At 46.2% G+C, this 20553-nt stretch overlaps 1 protein-coding gene across 5 annotated transcripts in view; it reads right to left on the bottom strand.

The window, feature by feature from the left end:
* fmnl2a (formin-like 2a) overlaps window positions 1–20553 on the bottom strand; it is a 43077-nt gene that overhangs the window by 3652 nt on the left and 18872 nt on the right. For 3 of the 5 annotated variants that reach the window (XM_030111590.1, XM_030111589.1, XM_030111591.1), the window contains exons 4-25: window positions 17433–17509; window positions 14702–14785; window positions 13256–13408; window positions 9470–9578; window positions 9163–9239; window positions 8085–8178; window positions 7000–7074; window positions 5254–5364; window positions 4839–4988; window positions 4571–4672; window positions 4100–4424; window positions 3780–3983; window positions 2467–2591; window positions 2194–2396; window positions 1873–2107; window positions 1727–1795; window positions 1561–1641; window positions 1336–1465; window positions 1100–1263; window positions 928–1029; window positions 603–698; window positions 168–291 (exon numbers count right to left, since the gene is read on the bottom strand). In XM_030111590.1, the coding sequence (XP_029967450.1) occupies window positions 168–291; window positions 603–698; window positions 928–1029; window positions 1100–1263; window positions 1336–1465; window positions 1561–1641; window positions 1727–1795; window positions 1873–2107; window positions 2194–2396; window positions 2467–2591; window positions 3780–3983; window positions 4100–4424; window positions 4571–4672; window positions 4839–4988; window positions 5254–5364; window positions 7000–7074; window positions 8085–8178; window positions 9163–9239; window positions 9470–9578; window positions 13256–13408; window positions 14702–14785; window positions 17433–17509 (2890 nt within the window). Of the gene's footprint in view, window positions 1–167; window positions 292–602; window positions 699–927; window positions 1030–1099; window positions 1264–1335; window positions 1466–1560; window positions 1642–1726; window positions 1796–1872; window positions 2108–2193; window positions 2397–2466; window positions 2592–3467; window positions 3489–3779; window positions 3984–4099; window positions 4425–4570; window positions 4673–4838; window positions 4989–5253; window positions 5365–6999; window positions 7075–8084; window positions 8179–9162; window positions 9240–9469; window positions 9579–13255; window positions 13409–14701; window positions 14786–17432; window positions 17510–20553 lie in introns of all 5 variants that reach the window. The other 2 variants (XM_030111588.1, XM_030111587.1) reach the window with 1 other exon arrangement.

The raw sequence follows: 20553 nt of genomic DNA, 5'->3' as shown, positions 1-20553 counted from the left end.
GTTTGTACCGCCGGTCCTCAAACACCCGACAGCTCGGTTTTTAAAAACAGCCGGCCGTCGTGTTAGTCGGTTAAGAATCCCGTTTTTAAAGACTGAATTTACAGCAGGAGGAGGAGCTTCATGCAGAGCGCCCGGGATGTTAACGCTGTGCGGCCGCTACACGTTACCGGTGATGATGTCTTCGATGGCGCCGTCTTTGCCCTCGTAGACGTGGCGGCTGTCTTTCACCTGCTTCCTCCTGAGCTCCTGGATGAGCTCCTGCTGCTGCCGCTTGTTCTTATGGGACGGAGACTGGGACGGAAAACAAACAAATGAATAAAGATTCTCACTGCTCTATCTCGTTTTTTTTTTTTTTAACTCAATTTTTTTTTTTTAAACCTTGAGGAATCCAGAATTTGAAGTTTGTATAATTCCTGAAGCGTCTCAGCAGGGTGCCGGACGGTGGAGCCAGACTTAAGTCGGCCCAGCAGGCAGCCGCCGCTCGGCTAATCCTGTGATCCAGAGCGGAGGTGAGCCGAGCGGAGCCAGCTGTACTCCTCCAGGCCCACAGATCAGGGCCACAGGTGGAGGAGAAAGACGCGGGGATCAAAAGGCAGACTCACCTTCTGGTCCTCCTCCATCATGGCCTCCTGCTCCAGAAGCTTCTCCATCATGATCTGCTCCTGTCTCTTCCGCTGCTCGTTGTCCTCCTCCGCTTGCTGGAAAAAAAAAAAAAGAGAAAGCAGCTAAAACAACTGCAGGATTTAGAGAACGCTGAACAATAACCACACACCTGCGCTGTGTTTTCTTTCCAGAATACATAATCTGGCTAATGCAGAGGGGTTTTTGTGGTTTTCTTTGTGGAATTAACCGGGCTGAATAGGAAAATAAACTCAGCGTTGTGGCGAGGACAGCAGGCGGGTGCCAGGTGTGTGTTATCCCGCTCACCCTGTAAGCCTTCACGAAGCGCACGAAGACGGGGAAGAACACAGACGGGGGCGTGGTTTTGGAGTTCTCCCCGAAGAACTTCACCGCCTCGTCGAAGGCGTCCTGAGAAAGGAGAAGCGGGTTTAAGACGATTCCCTCAGTAGCGGTTTTGGTCGCGCCGAGCTCGCATCACCTGTGCGATCTTGGCGTCGTCCTGCAGCTTCTTCAGCTTGCTCTCGTTGTGCGTGATGAAGTCCTTGAGCATGGTGTTGTGGCCGTGCATGCTGTACTCCCGCTTGGTCAGCTCCATGCCCCGCTGCAGCTCCTTCACGTCCAGTAAAACGTTCTCCAGCGACACTGCGGGAGGAGAAACCGTAACATCAAGACGTGGAAAAGAAATATCACCAATTCTGGCGGATCAGAGCTCACCTGCTGCGGCCTTCTCCACGTAGTGCAGCTCGTTGTAGAAGAGAGAAACCTGCGAGTACTTCTCCTTCACCACGTTGGCGATGTAGTGTAACAGTGTAATCTTCCGGTCCGTCGACTTGGTATCGAGTAGCTGTGGAGGAAAAGGCAGAAGGGGGAACAGATGTGAAGAAACGGGCGCAACAATCGCCATAAACGTCTCGCTTGATTGAGCAGAAAGCAACTCACCAAGTCTAAGCTTTGTAACTTGAAGCCGTACACCGCTCCTCTTTTGCTGCTGTTCATGTAGTTTCCAAGAGCCAAGATAATCTGCAGAATGTCAGTGAAAATCAATGAAAACCAAAAAACTCTGCTGTGTCCAGCACGTTGCTGCGCTTGCGGGAGACTGGGTTACCTCTAGAATCTTCTTCAGCTTCTGGGAGGACTTGATGGACACAGACGCTGCGATGACTGCGTGGAGTTGCTGCGAGGAAACAGAGGCGTTACTCTCATGCTCACAGAAATAAGAAGAAAAAAAAAAAAAAAGGTTTATTCCCTCACCGGTGTGAGCATCTGGATGCTTTCGGTGAAGTTGCCGATGAAGGCCATGATGGTCATCTTCTGCATGAGCCGCTCGATCTTGCTGAACTGCATCATGAAGCGGTCCTCGTCCGTCAGGCTCTCCACCGGCTTGCGCTCCTTCTCGAACTGCCGCAGCACCTTGATCTCCACCTCCGTCGGCTGGAAGCGCATCAGGCACTCCACGAAGTCCACCGGCAGCGTCCGCAGGTCAAAGCTGGGCGGCGAGGAGCACGGTTACAGTTGTGCCTCGCCTCCGTTCAAAAAAATGAAAATGCATCGATACTGAGCAAAAACACTTACATCTGAATGGCCTTGCAGATCTCCTCAGATGTCTTGCCCACTTTCCTCAGGGTGATGGCCAGGTTCTTGGCCCGGTTGGAGTCCAGCAGCGTCACCTTGTTGGGCCCCTTCTGGATGACCTTCTGCTTGTTCATGGTGATGTCGATGGACGGGCCCTGAGCTTTCGTCTTGAACATCTCCTCGAACTCATCGACGTTCAGATCCTGAGACGCAACATGTGACAGTTAATGCGCTGCTTTCATGTGTGTGTGTGTGTGTGTCTCTCAGCTTTACCTCGAGTATCCTCTCGTCGTCGATCTCATTAAAGACGGTCCCGTTGATCTGGTTCGGTTTCAGGGCCACCCAGTTGAAGACAGGCATGCGGAACTTGGTCTTGATGGGTTTCTTGATCTTGACGGCTGAACCAGAGAAGAGGAGTGAGAGCACAGCGTGACGACAACACACAAACACACACCCAGACATGCAGGTGGAGTGGTGGATGAGGTTTTCTGGGACTGGAAACACACGAGTAGCATGCTTGAGCTGCCTAATTTCAAAAAAATGTATTTACTTCTGTGTCCATATAAAGGCTGCATAAACAAACGTGACACTGTGACATAGTTCAGTGTTCAAGAAAAGACTCTTAGCCTCAGGCAGGAGACAAAGGTCAAAGGTTACACCTGCTCAGTATGGGGAGGATTTCCCACTGGGCCCGGTGACAAACTATTTATTGGGCAGATTAAAGCGATCTGAAGCCGCTTCGTTGGAGCCGAGCGGCGAGGCGGCACCGCGCTTCGCCGCAGGGGGCGAGGTGTCGGCGGGGACGGAGAGATAGCGCCGTGACGGGAAACGTAAACAGCATTCCTGATCCGCGCAGCCGCTATCGCTTCAATCGTCTGCCGGGCGCAGAACACTGTGTCTCAGCATGCAGCCAACTCAGAGATGTGGTGATGCTTCATTCACACAAACACACACGCATGTGTAACACACACACATACATGTACAGAGTGGTAACATTACAGCGACGTGTCACAGTAAACCATGCAAAGGTTTGAAATGTGGTATTTTCTTTGTTGGTTAAAATCCTGTAAAGTCTCACAGCAAATGTAAAAAAAAAAACAAAAAAAACAAGAGAAAAGGTGGTAGAGAAACTTAATGTCATGAATAATTTAAAAGAAGTCAAACTTTTGACTGTGTTTCCAACTGGGACACTGAAAATACCATTTTCAAAACTCGTGGGACGGAGAGGAAAGAGTGCAGGGACAAAACACCAAAACACGACAGGCAGAACCTACAGAACAGTTTGATGGGTCCCTCTGGTCGGCAGGAAAAACAAAAGGAGGAAAGAATTCAGAGAGAAATCATTAAGGAGTCAGCAGTGTTAGTGAGAACGATTACACATGCACATCTCAGACGCGCGCTGCAGCAGCGAAGCATCGGCAACTCTAAAAATAAAACTTAGCGGGGGTCCGACTGTTTACCGAGTCGTGGAATCGACACGAATCCACAGGCGCTGCTGCAGCGTCTTCCGACTCAAAAGCTTCAGAGAAACTAAAGCTGGCGCTCGAGTTCGAGTGACGAACACACACCAGCTACTCAGGCCTTACCCGCCAGGCCGGAGTTCATGATCACGGTGGGCGTCCCGCAGCCGGGCAGCGGGGGGGCGACCGGAGGGGGCGGAGGAGGCAGACAGGCCGAGACCTCCGAGGACAGTCCCGGGGGTGGAGGGGGAGGCGGAGGGGGCGGAGGCGGAGGCGGGGGCGGCGGAGGCGCCGCCGCGGCTTCGAGTGCCGGCGATGGTCCGTTCGGTACTGCGAGAAAAGTCAGACATGGATATGATGAGACACCGAGAAACGGTTTCAGGTTCGGCTGTCACACATCTGCTCCATCGCTCTGATTAACGATGCCGAGCTGATATTGAACCTACATGAGCCGTTCACGGGCAGCGGCGGAGGCGGGGGAGGCGGTGGGGGCGGAGCCTGAGCGCCGCCTGCCATCGCTACGTGGTTTGAACCGGCTGCCACGCCGTTTCCTCCCGCGGCGGCGGCGGCAGGGAGACCCTCCACACCGGAGGGCAGCGAGGGCAGGATGGAGATGTCTCCGTCTCCCTTCTTGTGGATCTTGATGGTGCCCTGCTTCTCCAGCTCGTGGATCTTCTTCTCCAGGTTGCTCTGTCGCTGGATGGCCTCGTCCTTCTCCTTCAGCATCTGCCGCAGGGAGACGACCTGCGAGCTGGTGTCCTTATAGACTTCCTGAGAGGGGAAACAAAACCAATATTAATCTTAAAATGTTACTTGAGCACAGTAAATGTCTAATAATCTGATGTTTGACATGTAGGTGAGCTCTTAATGAATATTTCTCTTATTTATAGATCAATGCACAAACAGCAAAAACCAACCCTTATGGATTCCAGATCCTTGTTTCTTTGCATCAGCTGCTTCTCCAGCTCCACGATCTTGGACATGGCCTCGTTCTCCATGTCCTGCAGCTTCTCTGTCATCTACGAAAAGCAGAAATAAACAAATATTCACATTGATGGCAAATGAAACGCCGCAGCAGAGCCGTACAGTAAAATGTACACTGTTGGGTGATTTTTCTGGTGAGTGAGATCTAAATGAAGTTCACGGCAAACTCCACTCCAGAGATCCACACTGGATTGCTCTTACATGCGACATGTTCTCCTCCAGCTCCTCCACCCGCTCCAGGGCAGCATTTTTGGTCTCTGCATCCTCCAGAAGAGCGCCGACGTCAAAAACGTTGTCCAGGTAGGCCTGGATTTGGACCTGCAGCTTATCGCTCTCTGTATGCTTCAGTTTCTGGAAGAAGGAAAAAGGCAAAGAGTGAGAGTCTTTAATTTACTGCACAAGACAGACAGTCTCTGTTTTTGCAGGAAAAAAAAAAAGAAGAAGGGAGATGAAAATGTACAAGATCGATTTTTATGAAGTAATGGAAAAGCCATCATTCGCTGCGGTGGTTGTCTCCGGGCTGCTGTAATGACTATCTCTGCTCTGTTCTGGGTTTTAGGACCGGAAGTGTTCGGGATGTCTGTCTGACTTCCTGCGGTATTAAATCTCAACTCACGTCTAAGTAGTCGTCCAAACACAGCTTGGTGAAGTCGAACTGTAGATGGACTCTGAAGTTCATGTCCTCCACCGAGTGCACCACGATGTTGATGAACTGCATGCACGCCACCTGGAGGAGGTGAAACAGAGAGATTCCGGTTAGTGCACGAGGCTATCACCAAGCTTTAAAGGTGCTTTGTGATCATGACACACAAACAATCGGCCGGTACAGGGCCGATTTACAACAGGGCGGATGCTTTCTGGAAGATCAGCTCACTTCATTTGGCTTTATGCTCATTAAAATTATCAGTTGCCTTTTAATATCGCTTCCCCTGAAACTGCGAGCACAAAGCCTCATTATTTCGCCTGCTTGGCTGGCAGAGTGGTTTATCAAGCAGATTAAAAGGATCTGAGAAAAACAAATTAACAAAATCAGCCAGTTCAACGGCGTCGGCTGCCTTATGGGAGCTCGCATCAACAGATCAAGAGGGATCTCCTCACAACACACACACACACACACACGCTTGTTTCAGGGTGACATGGCAGCTTTTCACTGGCTGTCTGCTTCAGTCCTGCTCCCAGGTGACGTCCTGTCAGGGGACGGTGAGGAGGACTGACTTTAAGTCTGACTGAGGAGCAATTCAAACCTATCCGTTAGATTTAAATCCCTTTGAAAGGATGTGAACGATGAATGAAATCACGTACAAGCTGGCACCTTCTTCACTGTGTCTCTTATTCTTCTCTGCCAGGCTAATTTGCATCACTTGGTCAGAAACTGACGGACTTGGCAGAGCTCCTGTGTTTTGATACACTAACTGTGTAGTTTGTACCGAGAAGAGAAACTCACACAGCGTCTGAGTCTGAAAACACTGGAAGAGAAGTTCTCTCTTCTTTGAGATGTTATCAAGGCGGATATAGCTTTGAAGTAAACAATAAAATTATGTTCAAGAGCTCACTTTAAGAATGAATCAATCACTTCCATCTTTCCAGTTCGAAAATCTAACATGTTTTTTCAAGGTCGTAGTTCGCTCGATGTTATCAAAGGTCGTTCCGCTCGGGGCTCACACGTCAGACCATCTGCCTCCATTTCTCTCCATCCCATCCTGCTGCTGCATCTCCTTCATACATGCGTCAATCTTCTATGAGGCCTTTCTCCTCCCCTCCCGCCTGGCAGCTCCATTGTTCCAATATATCAACCGTCTCCTGTCAGCAGAAGTCCAGCCCGTCTCAAACTGGCTTCTCCGGCTATTTCTCTAAACTACTTATCCTTATCTATCCTTCTGATCTGTTCATTTTAATCCTTTCCATCCTGCTCACCGACAATGGAAAGGCAGTGCCACTGTCTGCAGGACCATACATTACAGGAAATCTCATTACTGTCTATACTGCTGCCTTTCTGTCCCACTCAGTTCCTCACTGTCCATACTGCTTTTCTTTTTTTAAAAGTGATTAAAAACAAAGGGGATGGAGGATAAAATATTAAAGTGAAAAAGGTGACAAAACAGGTCGGTTAGCTCTGTAAGTCGAACTCACAGCCTGCAACCCTCCCTCTAAACTCAAGTGAGCGTCTCTGTTACTCTAAATGAGGCAACACGTTCAGTCTGCGCTCCCTCGGCTCACAGGTCAGCTCCGGTTTGTCTTGCTGACGAGGATCTTTGAGGCTTTGCAAGCAATCAATAGCCATTAACAGAGAGAGAGAGAGAGAGAGAGAGAGAGAGAGAGAGAAAGAGAGAGAGAGAGTGTGTGTGTGTGTGTGCACGCCCACCATGAAGTCAATGTTGTTGTCCTCATTCTTGAAATACTCCATTAGCCGTTCAAATCGTTGCGTCTCGATGCAAACCTGCAAAATGAAGAAACATTTAAAAAAAATAGTTGAAATCATTCTAGTTCCACAACATAAAAAAAAAAAAACTTTAAATGGATCACAAACTGCTCCTAAATCATTGCTTCATCTTATATCTGGTTAACAATTTTATCACCATACTATACAATAGTTTTCACTTGTTTAATTAAATCTTATTTGGAGTGGAATTGGGGAGAAACGAGAGATGAAAGCAGAGAAGAGAGCGACGCTCCGCAGTTCAGACGGTTCATCTGGAGGGCAACGAGGGAGATAAGAGCATGATAAAGAATTGAGGAGGAGGGGAGGAAGAAAGAAGGAGGGGAGCGTATCCGAAAAACCGTAGCGTAAAGCCTGGAGCCAGCTCGGCGTGCGGCCTGCTTTTATCCCGCGTATCCAAGTCGCAAAGCAGAAAAGATCTTATACCATTACATAAGGGAGTGTCACTTTTCAGCCGAGTACGAAAAAAAAAAAAAAACAAGAAACGAGTAGAATCTGCCGTCACCGAGCGGTGGAATAATGGTCCTCACACACTTCCTGCAGCTTGTACAATAACAACCATTTCTCAAAAGTTGGTCTCATTAGGAGCGCTGCGTTCTCCCACTAATGCCAGCGCCGCTGAGAGCGCCGCTCAATATTTCATTCAGGGGTGTAAATATTACATCGGCTGCAGTCGGCCCGTGTTTTCTGGGCTGTACGCTACAAAATGGGGCGTCTGCTGGCGATCCGCTCCATCAGAAACCTCCCACTCCCCGCTCCGGCAGCCAGAATACCTCATCCGGGGTCGAGCCAGGCGATCCATTACCCATGTCTCACTGCTCCTCTCAACCCGCACAGAACTCTTTCCTCTGATGGCTGCCGGGCCACCGTGTATTACCGAGCTGTTGACGGGGAGTTAATGCAATTCATTCCCAGCTCAGAGGTCTCATAAGGACCGAGTCTGGTTTAATGACATGTTTTACTCCTCGCAGCCCGACGGCGATTCCCTCGCCGCTACAAGCGGCCCGTACCTCCTTGAAGTTGTCGAACGCAGAGAGAATGATTTCGTGGCCTCCTCTCACAAGACAAACGGCAGCCAGCAGCTCCAAGACCAGAGCTTTGGTCCTGTTAAAAAACATAAAAACAAAATCACATTCAAGTTACAGTTCAAGATGCTGCAGACAACTGCAATTAATGCAATTAACTATGACTAAAAGTTAAGAATGTAAACACAACACAAGAAGGAAAGAGAAAACAGAGCAGACGTAAAAAAAAAAAAAACCCAATAAAACTACATTTAAAATGGACTCTTATTCTGCTATAAGACAATGACTGAACCATTTTAGAATCATCCTAAAAGCAGAATCAGTTGGAAATAAAGTGTAAACCCATTTAATTGCATGAAAACAACACTGACAGTTCAACTCCTGTTTTCACTTCATGTATTTTCGAAACAAGTACAGACTCGGGGCGGGACGAGGTACGATTACATCGCCCATTGTGCTGAAAACATGAGGCCGATCGATTGGGGCGAATTTCCATTATATAGTCCAGAAAGCTGCTGCCCTCGCCTGCTGAGGTACAATCCTGTGAAAACAGTGTTGTTACCACTGGATTGAACCTCAGCGAGCTTCCCTGTTTGTTTATGTTAACGCTGACAGGACAGACGTGTCCTGCTCGTCCTGTCTGCGGCTCGCTCATGCAGGATTTCTCCACCCGGACGAGACGGGAGGTGACAGGTGATGTGAGGAGCTTCAACGTTTACTTTTGAGGAAATGGTAAAACCCCGGCAGCATGAAGAGAAAACACAGCCGCGCGCACACTCGAGCTGTTGTGGTATCTGTCTGGGTGAGCAGTCAGTGGAGTGGAGAGAGCGCCGGCGGTGCCGTGACCCGTCTGTTGGGATGAATGTGCCTCGGAGCAACAGGCAACAGAGACGCTCGCTCGGCGTCGGACTGTGCAGGTGCACCAGAGCCAGTTTACCGCTGATCTGAGTCCAAGTGGGCCAAATACCACTGAACTCAAACACTTCACTGAATTATTTATGCATGAATATGTTTACAAAAGCAAATAAAAATTGGGACTTAATTAGAAGTTCCTTGAACGTACCTTGGATTCTTATTGTTGAGACTTAGTGCAATTTCATTCACAGCATGTGGGTGAGACATGACCATGTTGAAGCCATACTGCAAGACAAACAATAACAGACAGAGACAGAGACAAACAAGCTAATTAAGAGAGAAGTGGAGCCACTGAAATAAGCAGCGGGGGAATCTCGTACATGATAAATAAAATATGGGGGCCCTGCAGTGGAGCAACCTGAATTTGGCCTCACTTAGCGAGAAGTGAGCTTCGGCCCGGAGGGGCCTGCAGTCGGCGAGGACGGGATGCTTCCTGCAGAGTGCAGAGGACTGACCTGGTAGTTCATGATCGCTCGCAGGCACATGATGCAGACGTGGACGTCGTCCTTCTTGCAGATCAGTCGGGAGTTTTTTAACGTTCTCCGGCTTGGCAGTGTGTTGCATCTAAAAATTGTTAAGAAGTGAAAACACAAAAAAAACAAAGAAATCATGTGATCAGAGGAAATAAATACTTAACTAAATGACTGCAAGAGTCAAGAAAGACTAGATTAACTCGATAAGAAAACAGATGCTATTTACAAATGAGGCATCTTCACACAACAGCTCCTTTACCGTGGAGGGTGTTAAACTGCCAGGCTGCGATACATTAACAGACACAAAGACCATATAGTCTGCAGCGACACATGGAGCCACGGGACGCCTTCTTTCAATTGTTCTCATTTAATGTCCTTTACACAATAACAGCTGGGCCATTTGCATGCAGCACAGTGATAGTAGAGCTTTTTATTTACAAAAATAAAAAAAGGTCTTTTCTTGTGGCGTAGCTCTCACTATAAAGGAAAACCGCCGGAGCAGCAGAGCTAACAGCTTATTTTCAGACTGTTGTCACGAGGCTCAATTACCAGTTCACGGGGGAAGAAAAAAAAAAAAAAAAAAAAAAGTGTCTTCAGGCTACTGATAGACATGTCGATTCGTGTCAGCTCCCTCGCCTTAAGCCATGACTCCTCTGCGAGTCACAACACTGTGTGCCAAGGACCGAAGCAGTTAATGAAACGGAAACATTTTGCAGAGAAAGTTATCTGAGGACTCGTTTTAACTTTAGATCTCGCTTCTTTCATTCAGGATCCTACAGCAAGGTTTGCTTCATGTGTAAATCTGACACTTGTGTTTTTGTGTGTTGATAACAGTCCCAGTCAGAGGAGCGCAGTCGTGGTCAAGTGCGAAACGAGTTTCCGAACATAAATGTTGTGGATTCATGAGGCTCTGTCTGACAGAACTGGAGCATCCGCACCACACAGCCCCAAATATCATCTTCTGTCTGGGGTTTTTTATTTTTACTCATCCTGTTCATTATCAAGATGTGTCACATTCAGCAGGAAGTGAATGAACAAAGTGTTTTTTCATCGTATGGTACAGTAACAGAACCGATTACTCAACAGCAGCAGAACGGAACACCTTCACCTGTTCTGACATGTTGGGAATGAATAAACTTAACTTATTTTATTACGTTAGGGAAAACACTGTGTTGCTAAATGTTTCAGAGAAAATAAGAATCTCAAGAAACTGTAAAAAAACAACAAAATTGAAGATCACATTTTTTTCAGATGAGAGAAGAACCAAATATTGAAGCTGAAAATTTCAAGTCCAAAAAAAAATTTGATGATCAATCGGTCAAAAAAATGACACAAAACAATCACAACATAAGTATAAATGTGATTGCTTTGTGAGTTATTTTTTACACTCACAACAAATAAATAATCAAATGTTAAGTGTCTTCTTTATATTTAAATCATGATAGCTGTGTAAAAAAATAAGAAAACATCTGATCTTACGCAATAACAATTTCACATACTGACATTTTTTTTTTATTTCATGGAAATAATGATGCAAAATAGGCTTGAAATATTTCAGTTTATCTGTAAAAAATTCAACTATATGGAAGTTTCACCCTTTTGATTAAGTCACAGGAAGAAAATGAACTTTTTACATAATATTGAGGCTAAATATACATTTAGGATGTTGAGTAATGTTCCTGTAAATGAAGTGAAACGTAAGAATCATGAAAAACATTTGCTGTTCTGTATACAACCTCTAAGATTTGGACATGAGACTTTATGTGGAACAACACTGCGGTGAATCCTGCGTGAGAGGCGTCGCCTCAGTCTCGCCTCACAGTCAGAAAATCCCTAGTTTGAATCCAGACTTTCTGTGTGGAGCTTATATATGTGTGTATGTGTGTATGTGTGTGTGTGAGTGTGTATTCCCTCACAACATCAAGACCATAAACAACTACACACACACTACATACCACCACAGACAAAAAACAAAAAAAAACATCAAACACTGCAGCTATAATAACAGGCTACAAAACATAGCAGAAACACAACTACATGTTACTGAGCATCTTCACGTAGCTCAGGAGACATACCGTGTTATTTGAGAACACTTTGGACAGTGGAGTGTGCTCTGTGTCCTTCAAGAGCGCAGTTTGAAGAAGACACGAAGAAGATTTAATTCACTAGTAGTCATCAGTGAGTATTGATTATTCTAGATTAAAGTCTAATCTAAAGAGCAAAGCAGGAAAAAACTCTGTATAAGGGGAAAAATGAGCATGAAGAATTAAAAATCCGCTGAGAGCAGAAGCGATTATTAATAAATGTGACATGAGATATTAAAGAATGAATCAGAGAATTGATTTAAGTCTATCTGGATTCGAGTGCAGCTTAAACGAGGCAGTGCTTAAAACTAAGCAGGTTTCTGCATTTAGGGAGCCACACAAGCAGCAGCACATGGAGACAAGAAGCAGAAACAATGAATGCAGAAAAGCCCATTTGCTCCAAGGAAAGAAGAATTCGGTCTCAAGCACAGGAGGGGGGCGGGCAGGCAGTACAAATAATTCACATCCCCGACACACAGGCAGCGGGACACATAAACTGGGCAGCGCTAGCAGGGAGGTAGAAAGTACAATGAGGCAGGGTGAGTGTGTGTGTGTGTGTGTGTGTGTGTAATAGGGACGTGGGGTTATGGCAGCAGAAAAGCTCTCTGTGAGCCAACAGCGTGAGGCTGAGACCTGCCTGCTCTCGAAGACTGGCAGACAAAAGAGCAGATGACTGGAGAACATCGGGACAGAACAGAAAACAGAGTCATCCTCACTGAAAACAGCAGACACGCATACACACACACACACACAACATGCTCCATAGTGAGGACGGACAAAGGCCGCATCTGGATGGACTGTGTGTGTCAGTGAAGTGAAGTGAGGAGGGCGGACGGGGTCAATGAAGGCCTGACGTTACACCAATACATCCATAGCATGTGGTAAACATGGATTAAGAAGAAATCAACAGGGAAGTGAGTGAAGAATGTTAAATCACATTAAAGAATGATCTGTGAAAAAGAATGCAATCATTTTTCATATTCAGCAAGAAAACCTATTTAAAATATGTTTGTGACAAAAACAGATCTACTGAATGAGTGACAAAAAAAGTCCTGTTTTCTTATCGAGCAAGGATTTCATACAGAGAAGACATGTGCTTTATTGAATCAATGGCGCTCATTGTATAAAACATGTTCGAGTTCCCCTCCTCAAACTGCAGGATTAGAGGTCACAGAAGTCGGCACGAGTGCTTTGCCCCAACATTAATGGAATGACAGGGCGGATTAGAGAAATAATGCACAAATGAATGGGATTTGTGCTTCCGAGCATATATTAGCATGGGCTTATGAATAAACTGCTGTGAAATCCTCTGCACACAGGATTTGCAGTTAAAAGAGTCTGTTTGGCGTTTACGACACAATAACCCCCGTAAAGTAACCCCCTGTGGAAGAAGACTCGTCCTTGTCGTGTTTCTTCTGTTCGCGTTTCTACAGACAACCGTCGCTCAAGTCCTGATCGCGCACGGTGGGACTGACAGGGAAAGAATTGTGGACAAGCAGCATTTTCCTCTCGCATGTGTCTTAAGCCATTTAAAGTCTTACAGACCTCATGACTGAGACTGAGGCATCTTATGAAATGTGTGACTTCTTAAAATAATCACACGGCTACAGTCAAACACCAGGAAGAAAGAACCATTACAAGGACTCCTGTGAACCGGCGGAGGGTTCGGTCGCTGGTATCATACCTTAGTGTGGAGTGTCTCCCGACTCGGGTGATACCGTTTCCAGTGATGGGGGACGGCAGCGTGCCGCCGTGCAGGTCTTCTATCGACCGACCCCAGGGCTTCGACTTGTCCATGGACAGGTCAGGGTTGTTCTCCACACCGTCCCCATCGTAACTGTCCGGGACACAAAACGGGATGTCAACACATCGAGGAAGACTCTCAGATTACACGTGGTGACTGCAAGATTTCCCAAAACTTGAGGTTTTTGTTGTCTTGCCTGAAGACACTTCCTGGAATAACAAGCTGCTCGACGACCTGAGCCGCGTCTGCTCATCTCATCACTACATTAACACGATCTGTCTTTTTAAAACACAACAAAGACCAAACATTTTCTCAAGGACATCTGAAACCTTGTTATTAGGCGAAGTGTATTCAGTGGTTGAATAATTGAATAACAGACGTACATAAGTAAGAAAACATGAATGATTTGACTACAATCATTCATGTAAACCCAATATTCATCCAAATATCATATTTCTTTGACTAGTATAGTGAAAAATTCCCATCCCAGAGTGGATTCTAGCTTTGCACTGCAATTTCAATACAACACCAACATTTTGTCTCATTCTGCTAGAAGAAATGTGGGCATTAAATCAGTGGGAAACTATAAACCATGATATTGGACACTCTCATATTGTGCTATGGAACTTACTACAAAGCTATGAGAAGTTTTTAATTGTAAGATTTAACTGGAAGTGGCGGTTTGTCTCTGAAATCTCGCTGGTTCGAATCCCGCTACTGTGGCTGCCTGAGCACGAATTTGAAAACCCAAACCCCACAGGCTGTGACAGGATAGGCATTCAGCAACAACTTACTACCAAATTAAACATTCGCATCACATGATCTGCTGTGGCAAACCCCGAGGGGGGGCCAGCACAAATAGAATCCGATTCTACTGAAAACCTGTAATGACTACCGTACATAAATCACATGATCGCTGGCAGCAGGCGAGCTACAAATCTCTGTTCTGTGCTCTGCTTACTTACTGCTCTGGCAAAGTATGTATGTTTTGCATGCACGTGAGAAGGGAAAATCACTGCTTCAGACCCGTCCTTTCCATGAATTTTACATGCTGCTGCAGCTGCGCTGGGAAAACACCGTTTAACAGCTAACCGCTGGTAATGTGGACGGCCGATAATAACATATGGCAAAATGGAGGGTTTGGATGAAAAATTCAACTGTTTGGCTCGTTGGCCTTGAACAGGCTCTCTGTGAATGACTAATAATCACCCAACTCAGTCCGCGAATAGAAGCATATGGCTGGTATGAAGCACAGTGCCAGTGTGTCAGCGATGAGCCTCCAGTGACTCAGTGTTTCTGCCGAGCAGGCAGCAGCGGCGGTGTGTGTGTGGAGAGAGAATGGCTGCGTTGTGCTGCTTGTGTGTGTGTGTGATAGAAGTGACTTACGTGACGGCGTACTGTGCAAAGGACAGATACTCCACCAGCACGTCCAGGCCTTTGTTCTCCTCGTTTAGGAACTCTCTCACCCATCTGAGGAGTGGAAAATAAGTTTAAAAACACAAAATGAGAAACTTTAATTTCATAAAAAGTAGTTACAATATGAGGATTTTAAACACTGCTGCTGGGAGATTTAGTTTTTTTTCTTGAAAGGTTATGATTGCGGATTAGATAACACACAAGCAAGTTCTGACATTCTCTGTAATCCCGCAGCTTATGCCTGACCTGGGCACACAGATGTGTTTTGTTTTTACAGATAATTCAGCTCATCTCTCCTTCCATCAGTATCAACTGCAGAGCCGGTCTGACAGACATCAAAGCTTGTGGGCTCAGAGCAGCAAACACATCACACATGCACGTGTTTGCATTTGCAGAGGCCTCCACGCATGCAGAGTGCCTCTCCACTATCCGTTTCTCTCACACACGTACGTTTTAACTCGGGCCCCGCTGAGTGATCAAAAGCCCATTCTCACCTTCCTCACAGAGACTCGAGTGGGCCACCCATTCAGCGCTTTGCATGCTCTCATTCATTATTCCGCTCAGCTTTTCACAGGAAAGCCCCCGCTACCTTCGGTATGCGCCGTTTCCCCCCTTCATATTTATAAGCATCGTGAGGCGATTTAGAGAATCTTCATTTTGATAGCCTGCTATAAACGTGTCATTTCGAATCACACGAGGCGTGGCTGCTTCCACGGGCCTGATTGCCGAGTGATTGGAGAGATTTGGCGGGCATAAACATAATCGCACACGAGCAGGCGTCTGAGCGTCGCTTCGCTCGCGAAGATGTAAGACGAACCTGCTTTAGAAATGCACGAGCTGCGTATTTATTAGCTTCCCCGTGGTGTAACTACACGAGTCTGAATAGGACTAACAGGAGTATCCAGTAAACTGCTGGCCGGAGGGGCCACTTCTGGGGAGGCGTGGCCTCAGCGGACCACATGGTAATCATTACCACAGGACACTCGGTAACAATCCTCCCATTGACCACATGTCGGTGACCACGTCCACGTCAGACGCTGGCAGGCAGCAGGCCGGGCTGAGCGTCTGCAGGGCTCGCACAGGGACAACCTTTCTATTATACGCAGCCAACATGATTGATAAATTTCACCTCTGAAGAGAAGCGGTAATTATTCACTGACTGACAGGGGGGCATTGTGCAGCCAGCCCATCCCCACACACCCTATTCCTCTGCTGTCTAATCCAGAGTAAATACTTCATTACTGTAATGTAGTTTACCAACATAAGATTTATGAACAGCTAATCCATCGATGGCTGAGATGCGGTGCCAGTCACATGCTGCCTCTGATCGGTGTGTAAACGCTGAGCAGGACTGTGGGGGGACACTGTTTTCAGACATGAGATAATCTGCATGAAAGTATGTGAAATAGGCAAATTGAGGTAAAGTAATATGCGCGCAGGAGGGAGGAAAAGGGAAAAACAGAAGGTTTAAAAGTTGTAGTTCAGAAACGTCTGTGGCCGGCAGTTTCTCCCACGGCAGCCTCTTCCTGTCCTTAAAGGGGTCACCGAGTCTCGGGTGAGATACAGACTTATAAACCACTTATAAAGGACACCAGCATACGGATTCGGATTTAAACGACGTCCCATCTCAATTCTACTCTAAATAATTAATTTGTCGAGTTTTACTGAGTGTTGTGCCCAAACACCACAAGTGTAACTGCAGTTAAATAAAATCAGTTCAGGCACATTCCACAACATTTGAAATGTTGTCGGCTATTACTCCGAATGACGCGCAACTGTATTTTAATTGAGAAACGAGGCAATTCATTTCCAATGTCTGACGCTGCATGGAAGATGTTTTTGAAGTTTTAAATACCAAAATCATTCAGTTCAATCCAAACCAATAAATCTATATTTAAAAAAATACTTTAAAATAATCACAGGGAGTCAAAGTGTTGTACACGAACTGAAAAACAAAATAAAAAGTTCTTTAAAAATGAAAAACAAGTGTAAAGAACACATCAAACAAGCAGCTCACACATTAATTTTGCCCTTTGATCATATTTGAACATGATTATTGCATTTGTTTACCAATGTAGGAAAGTTGTACTTTTGGTTATTAAAAACTGAAACAAAGCCTCGTGGATCTGACGGAGCGCAGACAGCCCAGTACAACTGTTAAATACCAGGATGCCTCGTCAGAACCACGGCCCAAAGACACAACACTGAGACCCCCGGAGATCTGAACCCCGGAGATACTGATCTCTCCTCAACACCGACTGTGCAGCCCTCAATCAATACCAGCTGCAGCAGGTTGAGGCTCGTTATCTTGGAATACCTGAATCCTCCTGTGTTTTACCTGTTGTGAGACCATGCTCTCTTTAGAAATATCTGGACTGACGTCTTCCCTGGATGGCGGATCGAAGCAATGGAATACTGCGAGCCGAAGCGTGTTTTTTTTTCCTTCCAGAGACAGTTCGTGTCTCAGCCAGACCCGGAACAATCAATCGATTCATCTTTTCGGCACGGCCACATGGCTCTCGGTGTAACGTTAGGTCAGAGCACAGATAGGAATTGGGGGGATGGTGGTGGAGGTTAATGTCAACGTCTGTGTCTCCGGGTGTCTGGAATGCTCCAATTTTCCCCCCTCAATGTAATATAACAAGACCCCGGACATTCAAAACTGCACACGTTTTTTTCACACGGTCCTGCAGTGACTCACCCTATGTGATTTGTCCGTAACGAAATTTCCAGTTCTCTCAGGACTTGGGTGGACTCCTGCACCCTCCGTCTGAATTTCTGAGGGGGAAAAAAGAAAAAAAAAGATGGGGAAGAGGTAAAAATTCATTACACTGCTATAAACCAACATGTGGTAAAACAGATATGTTTTGGTTAAGGAAAGCTTTTTTTTCCTGAAGGTCAGGCGAACAGACTTTGAGGCAACTGCACTGACATTTAGACGTGAACCTGAGCACGCTGTGCACTTATTGCAAACTAAGAGATTGTTAAATGATCCCTTCAGTTGCCAGTAACCATTAAAATAGGCTAAAAGAGAAGGCCAGCTGACTCACTGGAAACTGTGAAAACACAGGTTATTTTTAATCTGCTTCTGCTTCTGCCGTTTCCTTTAAATAACCGTAATCCCTCCTGGAGGCAGCGTGATAACATCAAGTCACCTTATTGGTTACCTGTCGGGCCCGTTTCGGACGCACAGCAGCTACGTAAACATGAGTGTGGCGCGCGCTTGCACACACAGATGCTTCGTCTGGTTACCGTGGCTACAGTGACAAGAAAGAAGTGTGTGAGCGGCATCCAGGGAGGTTTTGAAATAACGTGGACAAAAGACGAAACAACAGGAAAGAGCGCTTGAGTGAGTCTCTCTCTGCTTTCACTCTCTGATGAGAGGCGAACGGCAAACCCGAAAAACAAAAGGCCCTTCAGGCTGTTATGTAACAGCGGCAACAAAACAAGCAAAGTGAATGACCGCTGGTGATCAAACAGGCTCGCGGAGGGAAATCCCTGATGGTGGAGGGAGAGAGTGAAAGTGTTACATCAGAGGAGAGGAGAGGAGAGGAGAGGAGAGGAGAGGAGAGGATTCCAACTTTTATGAAGGTGTTTTAAACAGGGGAAGACTTTCATTCATCCACCCATTACAGCTAAACCGGAGGTAAAGGAGGAGCCTTATGTGAGTTTAATTGGGTGATTCTCACCATCGATGCATGAGCAGCCCTGCTTCACTTAAGATTTCAAAGGATATTTTTTGTGCCAGGTTTGCTGGTGAAGTGGCTTTAATCGCTATTAAGCGGAGATGAATTTCACCCTGCTGCAGTGGAAACACGGACATATCCTCTCTTGAATTAATAGAGTGTGTCTGTGTCTCACATGACTGGACAGCCACGTTAATATTGAAGGTGTTTTGTATCATTAAAACATAACAGCATACTGTACATCCATGCACCACAAAGCATGTGTCACAAACAAAATAAAAAATGAGTTAAAATTGTAAAACTGCTTTTGTACAAGAGAAGAGAAAAGAAGAGAAAAGAAGAGAAAAGAAGAGAAGTCCACCCAGGGCTGGAGGGTCTGTTCACTTTCCATGATGCGTTTGTATCAGGGAGGAGACGGAGATCGGCTTTGTGTTAACCTATTATTAACATCCACTGAGAAAAGAGCCTTTCCCATAGCTGGGGTCTTTCTCTCTCTCTCTGTCTCTTTCTCAAGTCCGAGTCTCCGGGCTTGGGCGGTGTGTGTTTGGAACATGAGCAGATGAGAAACAGAGTGTTTTTATTAGGGAGGAGTCATTTTGCTGGTGTGGAAAGCGGAGCATATTTCGGGGTACTGCGCAGGCTCCCAGAGCCCCCACCAAACACACCGCACTCTTCTACACTTTAAGTGCTACCAGCTGCAGGACAGGGAGAGCAGGAAGAGAGAGGAGCCCAGACAGTGGTGAGGGGGGGGGGAGAAAAAGAGGAGGGAGAAGTGAAAGGGGAAAGTAAGAGCAGGAAGATAGCGCTGAGAGTGTGAAGTAGGAAAAAAAAAAAAAGAAAAGAAAAGCAGAGTTTTTGGAAAGTGTGAGCTCAGGAGGGGTCATGTTGGAAACAAATCAATGGCTGATACATTCTTGGGGACTAGTTGGACCGGAGCTCTTCCTCCTTGGCTGCCGATTGGCTGGGAGCTGCCCAGAGGAATGCATCGGAGCCTGCCTATGGAAAGCAGAGGCAATGACCTCCAGCTCTCTCACAGTGACACAAAGTGGCAATTGTTTGAGTCTGAAGAAAAGGGGGATGGCGCAGGAATGTAGAAAGAAGTCCATAACTCTTTTCTTTTCTGCCGTGCTCTCTTGTGCATCTTTTCTTGTTGTCTCTGTCGTTCTCTGTCCATCTCCTGCTCCCGTTCTACCCCACGCTTTATTATTCAGTACTTCTTTTTCCCTCCCTCTCCGTTTCCCCTCTTCCATTCACTGCCTGTCCTCTTCAGGGGTTTGATCAAGACAAAGACTAGACCCCGGATTCACGTCAGCCGGATTTTCCACAATCCCACGTGGGCAACTCGGCCTATCCGGCCAAACGTTACAAACAGCACGGTCAATCTATCGGCCAAAGGGAGCTCGGAAAACGCTAGCAGTGGTTTGATACAGGAGGGCCAATCTTGGGGGGAGAAGTGTGGGGGTGATGGTTTACCCGTTTCCCAACATAAGCTTTTCTTCCCAAAGTGAGTGAAGGGTCAAAAATCTCAAAAAACCATGCATTTTTAGAAGAAAAATAGGCATTATGGGGATTTTATAAAAACAGTTTGACAAAGACTTTGTGTAAAACCAATAGGGCAACAGTTACCATGGTTACAGACTGCATATAAAGACCTATCAGGTATTTCAAATTAAAGATATGCTTTTTTATTTCCCATGGCACAACAGTCATTAGCAATATTATTGGCATCCAAGAAAAAAAAAAAAACGGTAATTTGTGTGAGACAAACATAAGAGTGTGAAAGTTGGAGGGGAATAATGGAGTAAAGGCTCTGTGGGAGGGGATTAACCCCCCAACACACATACACATGCAGATGAGATGAATAAAAGTAAAAATAGAAAAACACTCAGTGACTCAGATCAACTGTCCAGGACAAATATTTGTGAAGGTTTCGTCCGAATGAGCACCGCCAGACTGTGTGGAGTGTTTGTACCCACAGAGCTTTAAACACAGCCACCATCTCCTTCCAAGAAGAGTCGTCCTAAAAAAAACAAGCTTAGTCACGAGGAAAGAAGACTTTGTACGCCAACTATGAACTTAAAATTAGAGGGTGGACAGCTCATCTCAGCCTACAATTCCACCTACTAGCACCTCTAA

This window comes from Salarias fasciatus, chromosome 16 (genome assembly GCF_902148845.1).
Source record: "Salarias fasciatus chromosome 16, fSalaFa1.1, whole genome shotgun sequence".
Lineage (NCBI taxonomy): Eukaryota > Metazoa > Chordata > Actinopteri > Blenniiformes > Blenniidae > Salarias > Salarias fasciatus.
Note: the sequence above shows the minus strand (reverse complement) of the source record. Positions and strands in the feature narration are given on the sequence as shown.